Below are 21,628 nucleotides of genomic sequence, written 5' to 3'. Positions count from 1 at the left end.
AAGATAAAAGGATCAGGATGTGTTTTACTTTCTAGCTAATGAGTTAAAAGGGAGACATTCAAAGCACCCCCATCCCCTTCTTTGCACACCTCACACGGGACATACTGAAAGAGACACAGAAAGCAGAGACTTACAGTTGTTCATTTTGTCTGTGTATCCAATGCAGCATATTACAGGAAAAAGAAGGAATAAGTGAAGGCAAATAATTAGACCCTGAACAAGTGAGAATATAGATAACACAACCCTACATATATACAGTATATACTCACACACACCATGTAAAATCACTATCTACAAACCCATTCGGATACAGCCATTCATATGTGATGCATCCGAGCATGCACACACACGCCACCCACCATATAAACACATCGGGGTAAATATATTCAGCCATCAGTGGTGAGAATTTTACTCACTGTCGCTGGTGTTATTCCTGAATATTCAGTGCAGGGCCATGTCCAAGCTTCAGCATTGAACATCAGGTGTATGTGACGTTGGCTAACACATGGCTGGTTAAGTCGATATTCAAGCACTTAACCGGCCATGGGTTGCTGCATAAAGATAGAACTGTGTTTATATGAACCCATTTCTGCAGTTACCCTGGCGAAAATATCAGCACTTAACTGACCAAGTGCTGGCTGCATTCCAGGAAAGCCCCCCAAATAGCCGTTTTTCACTTAGACACTAATGATTAATTTTCAAATAATAATCAGTTAAGTGCTGTTGAAAATTAGTGGATAACCCCAAACAAATTAACCAGTCAGTGTCCATTTCAGGCCAGTTAAATCATTATATTGACCAGACCATCTACACATAGATCCAGGGCTGGCATTGTGGGGGAGGGGGGCAAACAAAGCAGTTGCCCCTGACTGGCTGGTGAGCTGAGCTTCCCTCCCTTCCCTGCCTGTCATTCACTTGTTGTCCTCTTTCTCCCGCCATGGCAGCATGCAAACAAAACTAACCCATGCTGCTAGGTCCTAATGCTGTGCATGCCGTTGCCAGCTTCCTTCCTCTTCCCTCCACGAAATGGGAAGTTAGGTCATGAGGGGGAGGAAGAAAGCCATCATTAGAGCCCTACAGCATGAGTTAGTTTTGTTTGCATGCAGTAGCGGTGGGAGGAGGAGCAAGTGAGCGACAAGCAGGGAAGGGTGGGAAGCTGGCAGCGGACCACATAGGGTTAGGGCCCTGCAGCATATGTGACAGGAAGAGAAGTGAGCTCCTGATTCCTACAGGCACATCAGAAGGAAGGGACCAGGAAGAGGCTTCCATGAGTGACCAGGAGGAAGGGGGGGGGGGAGAGAATAGGAAAATAGTAGGATGAAAAATAGTAGGATGAAGGGAAGAGATGGGACCATGCAGCATGATGGGGAAAAGAAAAAGGAGTGGGACAGGAGTATTGGGGGAGATATAGATGATGTTAAATGGGAGGGGGGAGACAGACAGGGTAATGCTTGGGGATGAGAGACAAAAGGGCATGTTAGATGGGGAAGAAACAGAAAAGATGTTGGATTGTGGGGACATAAGAGAGAGAGGGACAGAGAAGATCCTGAATGGCAGTAGTGGAGAAGGGGAGAGGGGAAGAGAGAAGAGATTCTGGATGGAAGGGGGGAAAAGGGGCAACACTGAATGGAAGTGGAAAGAGAGGGGGGAAACAGTGAATAGAAGGGGAAAGAGAGAAGAGGAGATACTGGTTGGAAGGGAAAGAGAGAGAAGACTCTGGATGGAAAAGGAGGTGAGGACACAGTTAATGAAAATTTGAGAAATATGAGGAAGGGGAAGGGGAATCAGAGGGCAAGGGTGAAGGAAAGAGATGGAGACCTTTAGGCAGATGTAGTAAAAAGAAAGAAATTGAAGACTGGGTAGTAATAATGAAATCTAGACAGAGAGGCAGAAAAATAAATGGAGGAGATTGAAAGGGAAAGATCAATGCTGGAAATGGATGTAAAGGAGGAAGTGAAGAAGACAAGAGAAGAGAGAAAAATGGCAAATGGACAGGAAGCCCTGGCAAGACAGAATTAAGAGAAAATAGAGGAAGTGAAGAAACCAGAGACTGGAATCAACACGATTAAAAAAATTAAATATCCAGGATAAACTTGTGTCATAGCTGTGTTATTCCACTCTAAAGGTGGAACCCTTAAGAAGCTAGACATTTCACACAATGCAACACCACAGAAAGAGAAACTGTGACTTGTGTCCTTCTGTTTGTAGGAAAATGTAAAAATACCAGCAAGGTGGGAGAGGGGGAGGTGAGGGAGGACCAGGAGGAGAGGGGATCAGAGGACTCCCTTCTTAATTTCTGCCCTGGGCCCCACAATGTCTAAAACTGGCCCTGCACAGATCTGTACATATCACCTACCCACATACAATACACCACGCACCATATAAACACACCATCTATACACAAATATATATATTACATCCATCTAGACATACTCATATATGCACATCCACCATCCAGAAACACATATGTATACATACCAGACATTTTACACATAAATATACAAACATGCCAAAACATCACCTGCACATATACACACACAATGGTGCACCACAAATACCTACCAACCCCTTACGCATACACACACACACACAAACAAACACTTTACAACACATGAGCTTAAGCTCATCTCACTCATACATGTTTTGCTCCACAGCTTTTGTTGCCCACCCTGACCACAAATGGGTCAATATATTCATAACAATTTAAGAAACCAGAAATGGCTCCTGGCAGGTTAAATTGGCTTGACAAGTTAGGCCCTGATTTTATAAAGTCAGGCATTGATATAGGCACCATGTCTATCAAACTTAGGCACCCATTATAGAATCACACTCAGTGTCCTAACATTTAGACATCCCCAGTTTGTGCCAGAGTTTTCTATGCCTAAAAGTTAGACACTGATATCAGAGCCTAACGACACCTGATTCACAAAGAGGCACCTAACTCAAAAACATATCCCATGATCCACCCCTAACCACGCCCACTTTTACCCCCCTCTTCTACGAAACCGCGCTAGTGGTTTTTAGTGCAGAGAGCCGCACTGAATGGCCTGCGCTGCTCCTGACGCTCATAGGAACTCAATGAGCGTCAATAGCAGCACAGCTCTCTGTGCTAAAAACCACTAGTGTGGTTTCGTAGAAGAAGGGTTTAGTGTAGGCACTTTTGGCTAGGCATCTACTTTTTATAGAATCAAGGTTTTCGAGTTAGGCACCTAACTTTGGTAAGACCAATTAAAGCTGATTGTGAGGTTCTGAGTACCAGTATAGGCACTGATTAAGCCTATTGCAAAATTAAATTAGGTGCCAATGTCAGCTCCTAACTTTGGATGGATTTTAAAGGATCAGGGCCTTAGTGTCACTGAAAATAACCAGTTAGCACCAAACTCAAAATCAGCTATTATGGGGCATTCTGGGGGTGGAGTCAGCACTTGGTTAATTAAGTGTTGATGTTCGGCACTTAATCTGCCATAGTGACAACATAAAAGTCATTTTTATCTTTATGCAGTGCTGCATAGCTGGTTAAATGCTGAACATCTCACTTAATTGGCTCCACAAACACAGAAATTCAGGGCTGAAACCTGGGCATGGCCTGACCTTGAATTTCTGGGCATAACACCAGTGGCAGTCAGCAAAAAGTTGAGCGCCACTGGTTGAAAATCAATCCCAACCTATCAATCTAGAAAGACCAAAAGAAAAACGCATACTGCCTGATATTCAAAGCACAAGTTAGCTGGCCAGGAACAGCTCCTAGCTGGTTAAATAGCACTTAGCCGGCTAACTGCAAATATTCCATGGGAAGCAGCCACTGAATATTCATGGTGAGCAACTAGCCCAGTCAATGGCTATGTCACACAATAGAGCCGGTTAGCGCTAATATTCACTGGCTGCCCAGCTATGTTTAGCAGCCGGAGAGTTTGGCACAGTGGTTAAAAGCTACAGCCTCAGCACCCTGAGGTTGTGAGTTCAAACCCACCCTGCTCCTTATGACCCTGGGCAAGTCACTTAATCCCCCCATTGCCCCAGGTACATTAGATAGATTGTGAGCCCACCGGGACAGACAGGGAAAAATGCTCGAGTACCTGAATAGACTCATGTAAACCGTTCTGAGCTCTCCTGGGAGAACGGTATAGAAAATTGAATGAATGAATGAATGAATGAATAAATCTGCTATTTATGCAGGTCTATCTTTGGCCACTATGACTTTAGCCAGTCAGCCAATGAATATTGGCTTATCTGGCTATGTCGAAAGTGATTAAAAACAGACCGGAAAGTCAATGCTGGTTTCTGGATACGGCCCAGCACTGGGTTTCCAGGTTCACTGCCAACCGCGGAAGTTACCCTGGCTAACTCTTGCAGTCTGAATATCAGGCCAAATAAGAAAAAGCACCAACCAAAAAAAAAAAAAAAAAGAGCAGGAATAGAGAGCACAATAACAATACCTGCCAGATTCTTAATCTGCTTATTTCCATGTCAGCAGCTCGGCTGTAGTTACCCCCCCACATTTAGAAAACATTGAGTGAGCTTAATAAAATTATAGGGTGGACTCTACTGTCAGGCTAAGGGCTATATTTATGGACTATGCATAAATTCCACAATGCTTTTTGCTTACTTTTTGTTCATTTTTTTTTTCACTTGTCATAGTTACAGGAAATTGGGTATTGAACAAAACATGCTGCTATTTCAGAACTGTGCAAGCAAACTTAATTAAAGGGTTGAGAAGGTGGCTATGCGCCATAGTGTTACACTGAATCAGCATCAGAGGTTATTTGCATGGGTGATTAATTCTTAACATTTAGGGTGGTGGTGGTGTACAGGCTGTGGGTTGAGACCCCAAATGGGGTCACGTCATCAGTATTTGGGATCACAGGAACATGGCTATAGTACTCCTTCTCTGGGCCTCCACGGTGATCCATGTCCAGCAGTGGCAGTCAGCATGGGGTCTGGGAGTCAGTAAATATTCTCAGGTCCTGCCCCCTCTTCCTGTTAGAATGAAAACCCATAAGCAGTACTTCATGTTTTGGATAAGTGGGGGAGGGGGGAGTAGGTATTATAGGGAGGGAGTTTGTGCCAACCATGGGCAGAGTTTGCAAGTACTGTACACTCATAAAAGGACATTTTAACTGGATGCCTGCATTTACATGCCACCTGTACATACAAATATACAGATTACCAGCACCTGGGTTTTGTGTCCGTTATTGCAGTTAGCAACATATTCCTAGTGAGCACAAGTAACAAGCAGTGAGGATGTGTACAAGACCATTAAAAAAAAGAGGCAATTTAACAGTGGAGCTTCTTTTCATTAAATGGATGAAAGTTCAAAGTGCTCGACCTGCTTAACCATTGTGCAACAACTTTGTGACCACTACTTTTAAGAACTGTATCTGAGTGAGGGTACAAAAAGCAGGTTTGTGTTTGCATTGCTATATGCAGGTGAAATGTAATCTAATCACTTCTGTGCACAGATATCCATGGAGCTGGTAAACTGTTCACTAGCCCTGACAGAATGTTATTCTTGGTGCAGATACACATTACACAGTTTATTGGTGCTGACTGAGTGCTGTCCAAGGTGCTGAAAGGCTGTCTGTGCTGTCCGTGGTTGTGAAAGGCAGACTGCTCAGTGATACTGATACATGCTCACTATTGTTGACAAAAAGCTGTTCTGTGATGTGGATAGATTTTTCACTGATAGTCCAATGTACTACCCCAAGAAATTTGTCATAAATTAACAGCCATTTAATATGAAAGTTTCAAGTTGATTAAATGCAAATTTAGCTATAGTTCATCTGCAGCTAAATTCTATGGGAAACTTATAAGGCATTCCTGACCTTAGGAACATATGAAATTTTTCATTAAATATATTTGCTTTGTGCGGCAGTGGGCTTGACTTAAAAGGAGCCACATAGTTCCCCCTGCCCCTCCTAGGAGCATCAAAAATCACTAGTCGTGAAGTGGATCTTTACTTCTGAATCCCTAAGTTAAGTGCAACTCAGTGATGACTCTAATTACCTATAAACCACACCTCCAAATGCAAAGCCTCACCCCTTGTACACCCTGCCCCCTTAAAAAAATTGACCATCAAGTTTCTCCTGAGCCACCTTACCCCCCCCCCCCCCCAAGAAGGCAGGATCAATCCCCAGTCATTCTAGCCACTCTTTCGCCTTGGAAAATAGTGCTAGCTGACTCCAAGAGGTGTTAATCCACTTGAAAACATAGAAATAATACACTGTTCATGGAGTTTAGACACAGCTTTCTATGGCACTGACAAGAAGTCCCCTCATTAGTGCTAACAGACCTTTGTTCATGATGCTGACAAACTGCTCACAAGTGGTGACAGAGCACCATCTGTGGTGCTGAAACAGACTATTCACAAGAGCTCTAATTAAATTTAGCATCATAATGTCAGCTTCTCATAAAATATTTTTTTCTCTTGAATTCTGCACTAATTGTTTTTTGTTTTTTTTGCGTTTTTTAACTGCAGTTCTCAGGAGGTATTTTTTGATTGAGGAAATGTGCCTTTTATGAGATATTTTTGACATCAGGTGCCCAAATATCTGGGACATCATGAGTCCAAACTTTTCACAGGATATATGAGTAGCAACTATTATAGCCAGATGCTATTCAACATGATCTGAGATCTAATTCATGCACAACATCTGAAAGTAATAAGTTTGGCTTCTTTGCATGCAACAGGAATTCTCATTCCCTCACCGACAGATACAAAAAAAATGAGAGAAATGAGCTAAAGAGACAGAGAAAGAAAGAGAAAAGATTAAAAGTATTACAAAAAGGGATAAGCAAAAGGAAAGAGAAACAAAGAAGAGGGATACATAGGAGAGAGATTAAAAGGTAGAAAGAACCATATTAGAAAAAAAAATAGCAGAGAAAATGGAAGGACAAAGAAAAAAAGGAAAATATATATTAATAAATGAAATAAAAGTAAACCACCATGAAAAAAATTTTCAAAAGTACTTACAGTCTTTTGGGATCTGGATGAGCTGGACAGAGCTGCAGAGAAGGAGAATTAGGGGCGTAACCAGCAAGATGAACCCTGGATCTGCAGCCATTGTGCACACTTTTATCAACCCGGCCAGCACTGTTGCAGCTGATGAACAATCCAGGCAGGAGATCTCTGAACAGTCAGTACACACACAAAAAATATGTTTACAGATAAAGGGATGAAGATGCAAGTGCTCACAGGTCCTTCTAGGTGTTTTCAAGGTTGAACGATGAGAGCTGTAGTAGGAAGGGGAGATGGGTGTAAAGGGGTGGAAGGAGAGAGAGGGGAAGAAAGAGAGAAAGAGAAAAGGAGACATTAGTGAAATATCTTAGAGTAATCATGAAAATCAATCTCTCTACTCCCTGGGATGGCCACGCCCACAAGAGCAATCAGGGGGTTGCCTAGCTCTTTCAAGAGAGGTGTTGCTTTCTTAACCTTTTGTGCAGGGTGCATTTATGCCTGATCTCCTAGAGCAGTGTTCTTCAACCTTTTTACACCCGTGGACCGGCAGAAAAAAAAAGAATTATTTTGTGGACCGGCAAACTACTAGGACTAAAATTTTAAAACCCCGTTTCTGCCCCATTTCCGCGAGCTCGGTCCCCACAAATCATCTGATCCCATCCACACAAGCCTCAGTTATGATTTTATATTGAATGTATTTTATTAAAGTATAAAAAGAAACAATATTCTGTACAATTGTCATTTTATAAATACAAATAATTCAGAGCAAGGATCAACAAAACCCCTGTCTCCCCTCCCCTTCACATATATCCCCTCTACTATCAAGAAAACTGAACAAGCCAAATTATTACAGAATGCTACACAGAAATATCATGCTAACAGAATACTGCAGTCACACATGACAGGAATAGTTTTAGGGGAGTGCAACTAGGGCAACTGCCCCCTGGTCAGAGAGCGCCCTAAGCCAGCTGGAAGCTAAAGAAGCACTGCCTGAGTTTTGCAGTCCCCAGTTATGTCTAACACCAGCTCTAGCAGGATATATATTTCAAATCTGATATATTCTAATCACAAAATAGAAATAAAATTATTTTTTTCTACCTTTTGTCGTCTCTGTTTTCTGCTTTCAATCTTCTTTTCACTCCCTTCCTTCCAGCGTCTGCCCTCTCTGTCTCTTCAATCCAGCATCTGCCCCTTCCATCCACTGTCTGTCCTCTCCCCCTTCCATATGGTATCTGTCTTCTTTCTATGCCCCTCTCCCCTTTCCATCCAGCTTGTGCCCCCTCTCTCCTTTTTACATGATTCATTCCAGCTTCACTGCTCTCTTCATTTTTATCTCTCCTACACCAGATCTATCATCGTTGTCCCTCTCTGCTTATTTTTCTGCTGACCCCTTCCTATCATCAATCTCTCTACTTTTTCATGCCTGTGTCTCCCCTTCCCCTCCTCTAATCTCTCTGCCAGCTGTTTCCTTCCTTTTTTTATTCTCCCTTCCCTCCTCCTCCTGTCCAGCAGTAACTCTCTTCCCTTCCTCCCCTCCCAGCAGCATCTCTCCTTCTCCCTCTCCAGTAGCAGCTGTCCCTTTTTTTTTCCTTGCCCAGCAGCTTCCCAGATTCCTTTCCCTCCTCCCCTCCCAGAAGCATCTCTCCTTCTCCCTCTCCAGTAGCAGCTGTCCCTTTTTTTCCCTTGCCCAGCAGCTTCCCAGACTTCTTTCCATCCTCCCCTCCCAGAAGCATCTCTCCTTCTCCTTCCCTCCAGGTCCAGTAGCAGCTGTCCCTTTTTTTCCTTGTCCGGCAGCTTCCCAGATTCCTTTCCCTCCTCCCTTCCCAGAAGCATCTCTCTTTCTCCCTCTCCAGTAGCAGCTGTCCCTTTTTTTCCCTTGCCCAGCAGCTTCCCAGACTCTGATAGTGGTTTTCTCCCCTCCCAGCAGCTCTTCTTACTTCCCAGCGCAGCGATTCAGGAAGGCAGCCTCGGTTCCTTTGTTGGGTCGCGCCGCCTCTGAGGAAAGAGGAAGTTGCATCATCAGAGGCAGCCGCGAATCAGCAAAAGCCTTCGTGAATCGCTGCACTGGGAAGTAAAGGAGAGTTGCAGAGAGGGGAGAAAGCCACTGTCGGAGGCTCCCCAAGATCTCTCCGGCCCAGCGCAGACTTCAGATGTTGATCTTGCCGGCCCTGCGCGGACTGGCAGGAAGTTGAAATGAGTCAATCTTGCTGGCCCTGCGCAGACCGGCAAAATTTCCTGCGGATCGGCGGTTGAAGAACTGTCCTCTAGACCAGTGTTCTTCAACCTTTTTACACCTATGGACCAGCGGAAATAAAATAATTATTTCGTGGACCGGCAAACTACTAAGACTGAAATTTTTTTTTTTTAAACCATCGACGCCCCATCCCCGCGAGGTCGGTCCCACAAATCATCTGATCCCATCTGCACAAGCCTCAAATAGTTATGATTTTATATTGAACATATTTTATTAAAGTATAAAAAGAAACAATATTCTATACAATTGTCATTTTATAAATACAAATAATACAGGGCAAAGATCAACAAAACCCCTGTCTCCCCTCCCCTTCACATATATCCCCTCTACTATCAAGAAAACTGAATAAGCCAAATTATTACAGAATGCTACACAAATATCATGTAACAGAATACCACAGTCACACATGACAGGAATGGTGTTAGGGGAGTGGAACTAGGGCAACTGCCCCCTGGTCAGAGAGAGCCCTAAGCCAGCTGGAAGCTAAAGAAGCACTGCCTGGGCTTTGCACTCCCCAGTTATGTCTAGCAAGATACATATTTCAAATTTGATATATTTGAATCTCAAGATAGAAATAAAATTATTTTTTTCTACCTTTTGTCATCTCTGGTTTCTGCTTTCATTGCCTTTTCACTCTCTTCCAGCCAGTGTCTACCCTAAGAACATAAGAATTGCCACTGCTGGGTCAGACCAGAGGTCCATCATGACCAGCAGTCCGCTCACGCGGCGGCCCTCTGGTCTAAGACCAGCACCCTAACTGAGACTAGCCCTACCAGCGCACGTTCTTGTTCAGCAGGAACTTGTCTAACTTTGTCTTGAATCCTTGGAGGGTGTTTTCCCCTATAGCAGCCTCTGGAAGAGCGTTCTAGCTTTCTACCACAGAACTTCCTTACGTTTGTACGGAATCTATCCCCTTAAGAGAGTGTCCTCTCGTTTTCCCTGCCTTACAGAGGGTGAACAACCTGTCCTTAGCTACTAAGTCTATTCCCTGCAGTACCTTGAATGTTTCTATCATGTCCCCTCTCAATCTCCTCTGCTCAAGGGAGAAGAGGCCCAGTTTCTCTAATATTTCGCTGTACGGCAACTCCTCCAGCCCCTTAACCATTTTAGTCGCTCTTCTCTGGACCCTTTCGACTAGTACCGTGTCTTTCTTCATGTACGGTGACCAGTGCTGGATGCAGTATTCCAGGTGAGGGCGTACCATGGCCCAGTAAAGCGGCATGATAACCTTCTCTGTCTCTTCAGTCCAGCATCTGCCCCTTCCATTCACTGTCTGTCTTTCCCTGCCATCTCTCCTCCTGCCCCCCCCCCCCCCAATTTGGTCTGGCATCCATCATCTTCCTTCTGTTCCCCTCATGGTCTGGCATCTCTGTCCTTCCCTCCCTCCTGTGGTTTTTAGTATCTCTCTCTTCTCATTTCCTCCACTCAGATCTGATATCATTCTCTGCTCTCTCTTCCCTTTTCTTCTTTGGTCTTCATTCTCTATTTTCTGCCTCCATCTAAATTAAATTCTTTCTTACTATTTAGTCCCGTTTCCCTCTTTTCACTGTGTCTATCCACAGCTTGTCACCCCTTTCCCTCACCCCTTCATTATCTTACTATTTTCTTCCCCCTTTATTTATCTCCTCCTTCCATCCAGTATGTGTTCTTTCCCCACTTCCATTCAGCATCTGCTCTCCCCTCTCAACTGACATCCATCTGCCTTCTGCTCTCTCTCCCTTCTTCTCACTTCCATCATCTGTCCCCTTCTCTCTCTCATCTCCTCCATTCCATCATCTGCCCCTTCTCTCTCTCTCCCTCCCCCCCCCCCCAACTTCCATCATCTGCCCCCTTCCCCTCACCTTTGCGGGTCACTTTCTTTCCCCTGAGGGTGGCTCATGTCAGAGGGGAAACTTTGGCTGAGCAGAACCGCTTGCAAGGAACAGTGGAACTTACGGTACTTGATTGATGTCGATGCTGGGGCCCGTTGCCATTTGAAGGAAAAAAAAAGGGACCTGCAAAGGCGAGAGGAAGGGAAACCTCCAGGACAGCTGCTCTTTGCCCTCCTTCAGCAGCCCAAGAGTCCAGACCAACAGCGGCAGCTCTGTGTACTTTTAACTTCAGCACAGAGCTGCCCCTAAGCAGTAGTTTAGCGCGGTTTCATGAGGCATCCTCAAGGCCTTTGCTAGGCCGGCCCACTTCGATGATGCGATGTGGGCTGGCCTAGCAAAGGCCCCGAGGCTGCCTCATGAAACCGCGCTAAACTACTTCTTAGGGGCAGCTCTGTGCTGAAGTTAAAAATACACAGAGCTGCCGCTGGTGGTCTGGAGGTGCGGAGACAAGGCAGGAGGCAAACGCGGTGGAAGGCAGGAGTCCGGCACAGCGACTGCAACAGGAAGCTGCAAGTCAGCTGATGCCGGCCTTTCGTTGCGGCGGAGACCGAATCCTTCGCGGACCGGCAAGATTTTTTTGCGGACCGACACCGGTCCACGGACCGGCGGTTGAAGAACTGTGTCCTAGAGCACCCTTCTTATAAATGTGCACTAGGCTACCTGCAGAGAAAAATACATGACAAGCTCATTTCCCTTTTTATAAGCAATGTTGGTCCACTTAAAAGCAGGGTAATAAAAATAAAAGAAAGAATAAAAAGGATTTCTTTTTTTATTAAACTGTGATATGTTTCTGATTAGTTTTCTGGGACTAACACTCTTTTTCTTTTCCTGACCTGAGAGTTTTCTTTTTTACCCCCCAAAGCTAGTCAAAAATGTACTGTTAATCCAATGAAAAAGAATCTTTCTTTCTCACCCTCTCTCTTTGTTTTCTATTTTACTAATTTGCTTTTACTTATTATCCTTTATTGCTAGCAGGAATACCTCAAACCAGAATGACACCCTGTGCAACATTCTCCCCACCCCACCCGCTCCCAGCGCAGCCACAACAGGGAAGAAATTTATGTACCCTATCTTCCTAGTGCCCTGTGGGGCCGCACTGGCTAAACAACTCTGGGGATGGCTCTGATTTCTACCCTTTCATAAGAACAAGGCCTATCGAGTTTTCATAGATGCTTAGGAAAGTGATCGGACTAAAGTTATGGAGGAATTTTCTAAAGTTTTTCCTGCATGTAATACTTGACATACAGAAAAAGGCTTTTATAAAATTGTATGGTCAAATGTCTGCATACAAAGCAGAAAGAGCACAGCTTCTTTAATGCAGCGTCCCAATTTAATAGAAAAATCAGTGACCCTCCCCCCCCAATTCCAGCTGATATTCAGCCATCAGTGGTCAGTGGGTTTTTTTTGCTTCCACTGGCTTAGATATTCAGTGCCAGGCCATGTCCAGTCATCAGCATTGAATATCCAGGCAAATGTGGCTGGCTAACACTTATGCAATTAAGTGCAATATTCAGCACTTAACCATATAAAAATAGAACAGCTTTTTAGGCAACCCAATTTACGCAGCGATCACATAAGTGACAGCGCCTAACTTATTTTAAAAAGCCTTAATCAGCACCATTGATTGAAAATTGCAATTACATTGCAATTTAATGGCAATTAATTAGATGGTAGGCGCCTACCACTTCAAGGTAGGCACCAACTCCAAGGTACCAACCAGAAAGTAGATGTGGATAGGGTTGTATTGTGGGTGGATCTTGGGCATGTTTTGACTTAGGCGCACTCAAGCCAAGAAAACCCTGGCATAAATAGGGTATGACTATGATTTCAATACCTACTAGAACCTAAGACTACTATAGGTGCTGCTAGGCATGATTCTATAAATGTACTGTTAATCCAATGGCACCTAACTTGTGATTGGAGCGCTCCTCAGTGCCAACATTTTAGGGGTTGTTTATAGAATCCATAAATGTGGATATTCAGCAGTAATACTCAGTTAAGTGCCACTGAATATTCATGGTTAGACCTGGAGAAGTGATTTAAATGGCCAAGAGCCTCTCCTGGCCATTTAAATCACTTTGAATATATCAGGCGGATTGTTTATAAGGTACTACTGGATTTATTCATATATTTTTGAGTATTTTAAAATACAAATATCCTTTCACTTTTACTTGAGGAACTATGACTCTATCTTGAAATCCTCTCTTTTAATAAATAGGAATGATTTCTTTTAAAAATTATACCAAAAAGAGAGCCCAAGGAGGCCTCAACGATGCTTCTAAATTTGACCTGTATTGAATGCTCTATTTATGTGATAGAACTACCAGCTGTTGAGACTCTTGACAAAGGCATAGATGCCAAAACACTGTCAGTGTCAAATCTTCGCAGTGCTACAATCAATAAAGTGAACTTTGAACTTTACATCCTTGACTGAATTATAGACATCTCATCCTTATGGCTCCTTTGTTGTGCCATAAGAATTATATTTAGGCAGCGAATATTCAGGTGGTATTTTATAAAAGCAGCATAAGTGTTGAGCCATTGTTGCTTTCCACTCTTGATGAACTCAGATGTGGGATGGATATAGAACCAAATTTTTTTGACTGGCTTCTTTGGATATGCAGGTATCTTTAAACAGGGTATCCTCGGTGGGAATCAGCGGCTTGGACTGTGATAGTTTTTTAAATCTTATTTTAGTGATCATTTGATGCAGATGAAAAATGGGAGATTTGTCTTAAAAGTTGTTCCTGTGTTTAGGGGAGTGCCATATGGATTGTCAAATAAAACAAGGTTGTCTCAAACCGTCTTCCTTTTTCTGGAACCTTATGGTAACCCTTTTTATCCTCTGGCAGCAGGGTGGGGCAAAAATGTACGTGTACAAAATCCCTCCTGCCTCAGCTCAAGGGTAACTTTATAAAACAGCTTACCCAGAAGCTCCTGCACAATGGTTCATAGGCCCATATGTTGGCCCATATGAAACAGTTATGATACTGTATATATGTATCTATGTACCTTCCTTGCTGAGGTGCCTTCTTATAAAATTAACCCCTCTACTGTAATCCCAATAGTTGCATCATTCAAACATTTAAACTGATTTTGAAGAGAGTATGGCAACGGGTTGTAGGGAGGGGCTCCTTACATCCTGTGCAGCAGTGAATTTCACAAGTATTTCTGTCTCCTTCCTCATATCCCACCCCCCCCACCCCAATAGTTGGATTTAGTAACATCTTTTCTCCCTATTTATTTCTTGTTTCCTATAGAGGCTTCCATTATGAGTTGAATAAGTTGGGGTAAACGAAGGGAGTGACGATACACGAATGGAAGTATCCTTTTTAAATCACAGAGACAATAACTTAATAAAGAATCAAGCTGGGAGCAATCATTCTCTAGAAAATGTGAAAGTGTCTGTCAGGATTATGTGGGGTGTGTGTGTGTGTGTTCCAGCCTTCTCCTCCCCCCCCCTGCCCAGGAGACCACGGGGATAGACAGACAACACAATAGAAATAAGATGATCTAGAAGTCCTCAATCTATGCTACCAAACAGATAGTGAAGAGAATAATTTTTTAAAGCCCTGCTTTCTGTGCAGAAACAGGCCAGATATGCACTTAAGCTTACAGGTGTGCAGCTTGTGTATATGTGTTACAATTAATCAGATTGCATGGAGGTATTCCTTTTTTTAAAATTAATCTTTATTCATTTTTAAAGCTCACAATAAGTGTAACATATAATACAATCATCTATAGTTTAATAACACTTAATATAACATCAAATTCTAACTTGCATCAACTAACCCCCCTCCCTTATATCCAACAGTTATTCATAAGCAAAAGAAATCATAAATTATTCCCATCTCCCCACCCCACCCTGGACGTGTATGAATCAAATGAGGTATTCCTGAGGGTGAGGAAAGAGTTTGCATTGCCATATTACATGGAAACTTTTAAAAATGCACACAGAAAAAACAGATGCAAATGTAAGCATGTAAATTTCTGAAAATGATTCTCTCTCATTTTGGATTGCGCCGCACAGGGAAAAGTCTAAGTTTTAAATTACCTCCTAGGAGTCTGTTTAGGCAGCCTTGCTTCGGCGTTTTATTTTTTCCTCGATGAGCTGAACCTGATTTCCTGAGTGTCTCCCTCTCCTCCTGCCCTCCCCATCCCACATAATGGCAACCTTAAGTGCACAGAGACCTAAAGAAACATATTACACCTAATCAGAGTTAAAACTAATTAAACACACTTGTGCCATGCCAAAATCAGAGAGAGGGAGAAGTATCAACCATCTCTAGTTCAGACAGAAAGGCTTGAGCTCTGCTTTCGCAAACTCCCACTGGTGTCTCATCTTGCCTCTGGGGATATCACAGTGACATCACTGATCTCAGCATAGGAGCATTAGTTAGTTAGGTGGAGATTTCCCTGTCTTTTTTGCAGTTTCACCTTAGTCAGAGCAGACCACAGGGCAGCTGGATGGGAAAATGCTTTTCTCGTTAAGATATGTGTGTGTGTGGAAGGGTCTCTCTGAGATCAGGGGAGCTGCAGGAGGGAGTGAGGCCACAGACATGCTGCTCCTTTTCCTTGCTAGGTCTCTGATCTCTTCCAGTGCCCCCCTGGCAGCTCAGCTCCACAATCTCAGCTACACAACAGATGCTTCCAGCTCCGCTTTACCAGCAGAGCTGTGGCATCCTCTTCAATAATTGAAAGCCCTGATGCATTTTTAATGGCTAATGGCTCCGATTTATTTTCACTTTTTCTATAAAGGGAGGAGAGAAGAGGAGAAGGGGTGTTAGGTGAAGCAGGGCAGGGGAAGTTAACTTCTATTTACAGTATTTAAAGGTAATCTGAGTGGGGATCTCATATGCCAGCTCAGCTGACACATCAGAGCCTACAGCACAGAAAGATGAGTCACACTTGAGGGGAATCCTGACCTCTCCTGCTTCAGGTCAAATCACTGATGCTCTAAATTTCAAGGAAAGTGATATGTGCAAAGCATACAAAATGTACTCGATCTTTTTCATTCATTTCCCCAAATACTGCATCAAGCATTCATATGCAATTATTATTCGATATTACAAACACACAAAAAAGCATAATACATAGTATCAGAGAGATCAGACCTACAAAAGTTCAACTAATACTTAAACAGAGGCACTATATAAGCAAGGGCTTCACAAATTGTGGGTTGGGAACCCAATCTGCATTTGGGGTCAAGACATGGGAGAGTCTAACATAGAGACTTCATCAGTCTACACCTCTAGGATGAAGTTCTGTGGCTATGGAAATTAGATTGAAGTTACAGAAAGTTCAAAAGACACTGGTATAATTCATTCAAATATTAATTATAACATCTCAAAAGAGGCCCAGTAGCAAAACTTGCTACCTCATTTTGAAGAACAAAAGATTTAGGCAGTTGCCTTTATATGGGAGTCTGACTCCTAGCAATAGCATCATAAGTCAACCACCAGGGGTCAAGGGGAGCCATTTTGCACTTGAAGTCAAAGAGGATTGGAGCAGGAGACTACTTCTGCTTTGTTCCACTAGACTGCCATAGAGATGCCTAGGGGTCTTGGGGTAGAGGGAGGGTTGGATGATGATCAGAACAGAGGGTTGGGGAAGACATTGAACCAGGGAGGAGGGGTCTAGAGGAGGATCAGAACCAAGAGAGGTGGGATTGGATCCACAGGAGTAGGGATATGGGGGTATTGAAGCATCAGATGGCAACTCAGAAATCATGTGGTGCCAGCTGATATTCTGGACTGGCACCTGCATTGTTAAACAACCAAAGGTAGAACTACTTTTTCTGTGGTCCTATTTGATCGCTTAGCTATCTGGGTATGAGTACTGGCACTGTCCTAACTTTATCCAATTAGCTATCCAGTACGCAGTCTGAATATCACCGAGAGAACTGCAGGTCAGCTCTGTTTTTAAGATATTCAACACCGGCTGGTATCCGAATACCAGTGCTTAATATCTGATTTAAAAAAAAAAAAAAATTTTGATTGCCACAGGCTTAATATGAGCCCCTACAATTTTCAGAAAAATTCTCACATGCTTTTTACAAACCCATGGGAAACACTAATATAATTTTATAAATTGATGAAATGCCATTCAGAAATAAAGGGGCATCTTGATGCTTCCAAGCAAATGGACAAAAAAAAAATTCAGTCTTCCTGATGGCATCGGTCTACAAGACTGAGATAGAAAGGTTTTGCTGTAAGATTTTATGATTTGCGGTATATCAAATTAAAGTGAAATGTGAATGAATGTGAAAAGTCTTTGTAACACGGCTTCTTTTTAACCTTGGACACTTGAAAAATGAGATACACTTATTTTAGTGGTGAAATGCTCTGCTAATGGGTTTCTTTGGACTGTTATAATTGCATTCTTGGCCTTTAAATGGATTACACTGTACATCTTAGTTGGACTTTCTTAGGTCGGATCTCTCAGATACCATGTAATATCATTATGTGTTTTGTCTGACTGAATGGTAAATGTTTGGTAGAAGCTTGAGATAAAGAATTATGTAGCAGGGCATTCTATTTTCCCTCTGTGTTTTACAAAGAAGAAGATTCTAGTGTCTGCTTCTCTTTCTTCCCTGCCATGCAGTGTCAGACAACGGAGGTTGGGTCTGCCTGTCCTTTCACTGGTCAAGGACATCTGTGTTTTTGCAGGGAAGTACAAGCTTTTTCCTCTTCTCCTTCAGGAGCAGTCCATGTGAAAAGAGAGGGACTTGGCACTCAATGGATCTCTACAGTCAGTACCCGGGGAGCAGTGTATCAGATAACTGGCTAGGTCAGGGGAAGGCAACTTTATACACAGAGGACTGTGTGGATGATTCAGTACTATCCCTAGTGGGCCACAACATTAGATAATGTTGTAACTGGAAACGCCTAGAGTTCCATATTCCTTCTTTGATAAATAAGTAACACTAACTAAAAACAATAGAAACAAATTGCTAGCGTGACTATTCTGAAAATATTTGCAAAACGTGGTATTTAAAATCACCAAATTGGTTAATGATGTTTTCGGTATATACTTCCCATGGTCTCAGGGGCCAAATAAAAAATTGCCCATTCCTGATCCAGGTCATCCAGCCAGCAGAACAGCTGCCCCTCAGTCAGGCATAGGAGAAGGGGCCTGCTGTACTCATCTCTCATCTGGTGGTGGTATCGGGAGGTGCATGCCACCCACTTTCAGGTGTGTGTATTGGACTTCCAGTGTTGATGCATTTTCAAGAGAAGGGAAGTGGTTGCTATGACTTATGAATAAACCCTTGGTAGACTATGTTTATTACCGTAATCTATGGGAAAGTTTTAGCCATGACGATTTATACCAAATGAAACTTGAGGCAATGCCCTGCATCTTACTTAGGCGTAGATCAGACATATTCCGTAAAAATATGCACAAATTATTGGACTGCTCATGCCCCTTCCATGGCCACACCTTCGTTTTGAATCCACACACTAGAATTTGCATGGAGACTTTATAGAATACACCTAAAGAGATGTGTGTATAAATTCCAATTATTGCTGATTAGTGCTGATAATTGATTGTTACTGCCCGACTATCGGCGCTGAGTAGCTCATTATTCAATGTTGTTGTATGTACAAACTGAATATTTGCCTCAGAGTACATGTGCAATTCAAGGTGCCATCTGGGAGTAAGTATAAAATCATGTGCTCAAGCTTATAGAAAGGGGAATATTGGTGATAGTCATCTGCTATTCATATAGCATGTAATTAAACTCTAGAATTTGTTGCTGGAGAATGTGGTTAGCTTAGCAGGGTTTAAAAAAGGTTTGGATAACTTCCTGAAAGAGAAGTCCCTAAGCCATTATTATAATGGACTTTGGAAAATCCACTGTTTATTCCTAGGATAAGCAATGTTTCACAATGTAGTTGAAACTCTTTGGGACAACACCCATTCCTCTGGATCCAGTGTCTGCCTGCTGAGGTAGTCAGCTTGGACATTGTCCACTCCTGCTATGTGTGCCACTGTTATCACCTGAAGTGGGCTTCCACCCAACAAAATAACAATTGGGCTTCCAGCTTCAGAGAAGAACTCTTGGTTCCCCCTTGGCTACTGACATACACCACCACTATACCATTGTCTGAGAATACTTTGACTGCTTTACCTTTCAGCCGTGTTTGGAAAAAGTGGAGAGCTAACCAGATGGCTCTCAACTCCAGTCTGTTGATAGACCATATTTTCTGCAGCTATCGGCCTTGCACCGGGTGGTCCTTGCAACAACCACCCCAGTCAAAGAGATTAGCATCTGTCATTAATATCACCAAAGACTCTATTTGGAGAGGAAGGCCTCTGGATAACGACTCTGGCTGGAGCTACCATTTTAAGCTATATCACACCTCCAAAATCCAGGCTAACTCCTTCTGGAGTGAGTTTGACTGAGGAGATCAACATGCTAGCAGTGAGCTCTGTAAGGAGTGCAGGTGCACTCTTGCCCATGGAATCACCTCTATGGTTGCCAACATGGACCCAAGAACTTGCAGGTAATGCCAAGCTATAGGAGCCAGCTTTGACAAGATGTCTAGGATCTGGCATCTGAGCTTCAGCTTGAGTGATTGTGGAAGAAACACTCAACCCTTTGCCGAGCTGAACAGGATTTCCAGATACTCCAGACACTGAGTTGATTTCAGATGGCTCTTTCTGAAAGTGATAATCTACCTTAGATCCTATAAGAGCTGGACTACATGAGCAACCACCTAGTGGCAGTCCAGAAGATGGTGCTCTGATCAGTCAATCATCCAAGTAAGGATGAACCTAGATTGCTGCTATCACCATTACTTTGGTGAAGGTGTGCAGCACAGTGGCCAACCCAAAAGGCAGCACCACAAACTGAAAGTGCTTCTCTAGCACATGAAACCTGGGAAATTTTCAGTGATGTGGGAATATGCAATTAAGCCTCTGCCAGATCTACTGAGGCCAAAAATTCACCTAGAGCCACAGTTTCCATCCAGAATCTGGGAACTTTCAACACTGCATTGACCACCTTGAGATCTATGATTGGCCTCCAATTGTTTGAGTCTTTCTTGGGCATGATGAAGTGTACAGAGTATCTCCCCGAGCCTGAGTCTATGTCTGGAAACAGCTCTCTAGCTCAAATTTGTAACTGCCTTTGCACCGTCACTCTGATCTTGGCAGTTTTCTCTGGTCTTTCCACCACTGAGTCCGAGAAGAGGTCCCAGAGTGGGCGATAAAATCTGAGCTAGTAGCCCTCTTGAATTATGTCCAGCACCCATTGGTCTGAAGAAATCTATGCCCAAGTCTCCCAGAACTCCAAAAGTTTCCCTCCTATGTGGAAGAGCTTGGAGGCTAACCTGGCATCATTGGGACATCTTAAAATTGGCTGCTGAGCACAAGCCAGATGCCTGGGCTCTCCTGGAGCTACCAACCTTTGTCTAGATCCTTGATAAGACCTTTGGGATGAGGATTCCGTAGACCCATAATATGGTCTTCTGTAGCCATGAAAGGAACTACATTTGGAACTGCCTGATCCTCATGTTTACTGTCTGGCAATTATTTAAACTTGTTATCAGGTCATCCATTCCTTGGCTAAAGAGCATTTGCCCCTTAAAGGGGAGTCTGTTCACAGTAGCTTTAGATACTGAATCTCGCACCCACTGCCTGGATCCAGAGCATTCTGTGGGTAGAGATTGTATAAGCTGAGACTTTACTCAAAACTCTGAGCATATAATAGATAGCGCCAACCATATCATCCACCCCTGCCAGGACGACAGGATTCTGGTGTAGCATTTTGTGGCAGGCTCACATTACAAAAGATGTTACGGCCACTGCCTTAAAGCTTAAAGCCAACGCCTCAAATTGTCCTTTGAGGACCAAATCCACTCTGCGATCCTGTGTATCCTTCAGGCAGCAAAGTCCATTTAGAAACTTGCACTACTAGCAAATCCACCTTAGGTGGTGTATACAATTGCTAAATTCTGAAGCCATGGGATACAATTTTATCATCGCCATCACCCCCATTAAGGGACCTTCTGGCATGTCCCAGTGTTCTGTTAACATCCTGGCAATCTCTGGGTGAGAAGGGAAGCACATAGACTGTGACTTGGTAATGTATAACAACTAAAGCTGAGCAGTCCAGTCCTCCAGGGACTCTAGATCCAACTCCCACAAAAAAACTGTAATAATTTCAGTTAAATCTGATGGTTTGAAAAGTCTTTGCACCTTCGGATCCTCTCCTTGGTCTAGGGCTGTCACTGATTCCTGGCTGTCTGCCCCAAACTGTGAAACAGAATCCACCAAGTTTCAAGTTTATTGATTTTTAATATACCGACCATCAACAAGTATCTGGCCGGTTTACAATAAAAAATTTTTTTTAAAAAAGAGATAAATACTTAAAAAAAATAATAAAAGTGCACACCAAGGACATTAACTAGACAGACTTGAAGGTGAGGGAAAGTAGGTAGGATTGGGGGGAGAGTTACATGTTAGAAGAAGAAAGGAGAGAGAAGGAAGAGGGTAGAACATATGGGGCGGGATCGCTTTATAAAAGCGGTTGGCTGAATAAGA

The 21,628-nt window shown here is 43.2% G+C and overlaps 1 protein-coding gene across 4 annotated transcripts in view; it reads right to left on the bottom strand.

Moving 5' to 3' along the window:
* The window catches only part of L1CAM (L1 cell adhesion molecule), a 310,192-nt gene that overhangs the window by 130,764 nt on the left and 157,800 nt on the right, over positions 1–21,628 (bottom strand). For 3 of the 4 annotated variants that reach the window (XM_033920778.1, XM_033920770.1, XM_033920750.1), the window contains exons 2-3: positions 6,971–7,230; positions 135–149 (exon numbers count right to left, since the gene is read on the bottom strand). In XM_033920778.1, coding sequence (XP_033776669.1) covers positions 135–149; positions 6,971–7,061 — 106 coding nt within the window. In that variant the 5' untranslated portion in view covers positions 7,062–7,230. The remainder of the gene's footprint in view (positions 1–134; positions 150–6,970; positions 7,231–21,628) is intronic. The other variant, XM_033920760.1, reaches the window with a different exon arrangement.

The sequence above is a fragment of the Geotrypetes seraphini genome, chromosome 1, assembly GCF_902459505.1.
Source record: "Geotrypetes seraphini chromosome 1, aGeoSer1.1, whole genome shotgun sequence".
Lineage (NCBI taxonomy): Eukaryota > Metazoa > Chordata > Amphibia > Gymnophiona > Dermophiidae > Geotrypetes > Geotrypetes seraphini.
Note: the sequence above shows the minus strand (reverse complement) of the source record. Positions and strands in the feature narration are given on the sequence as shown.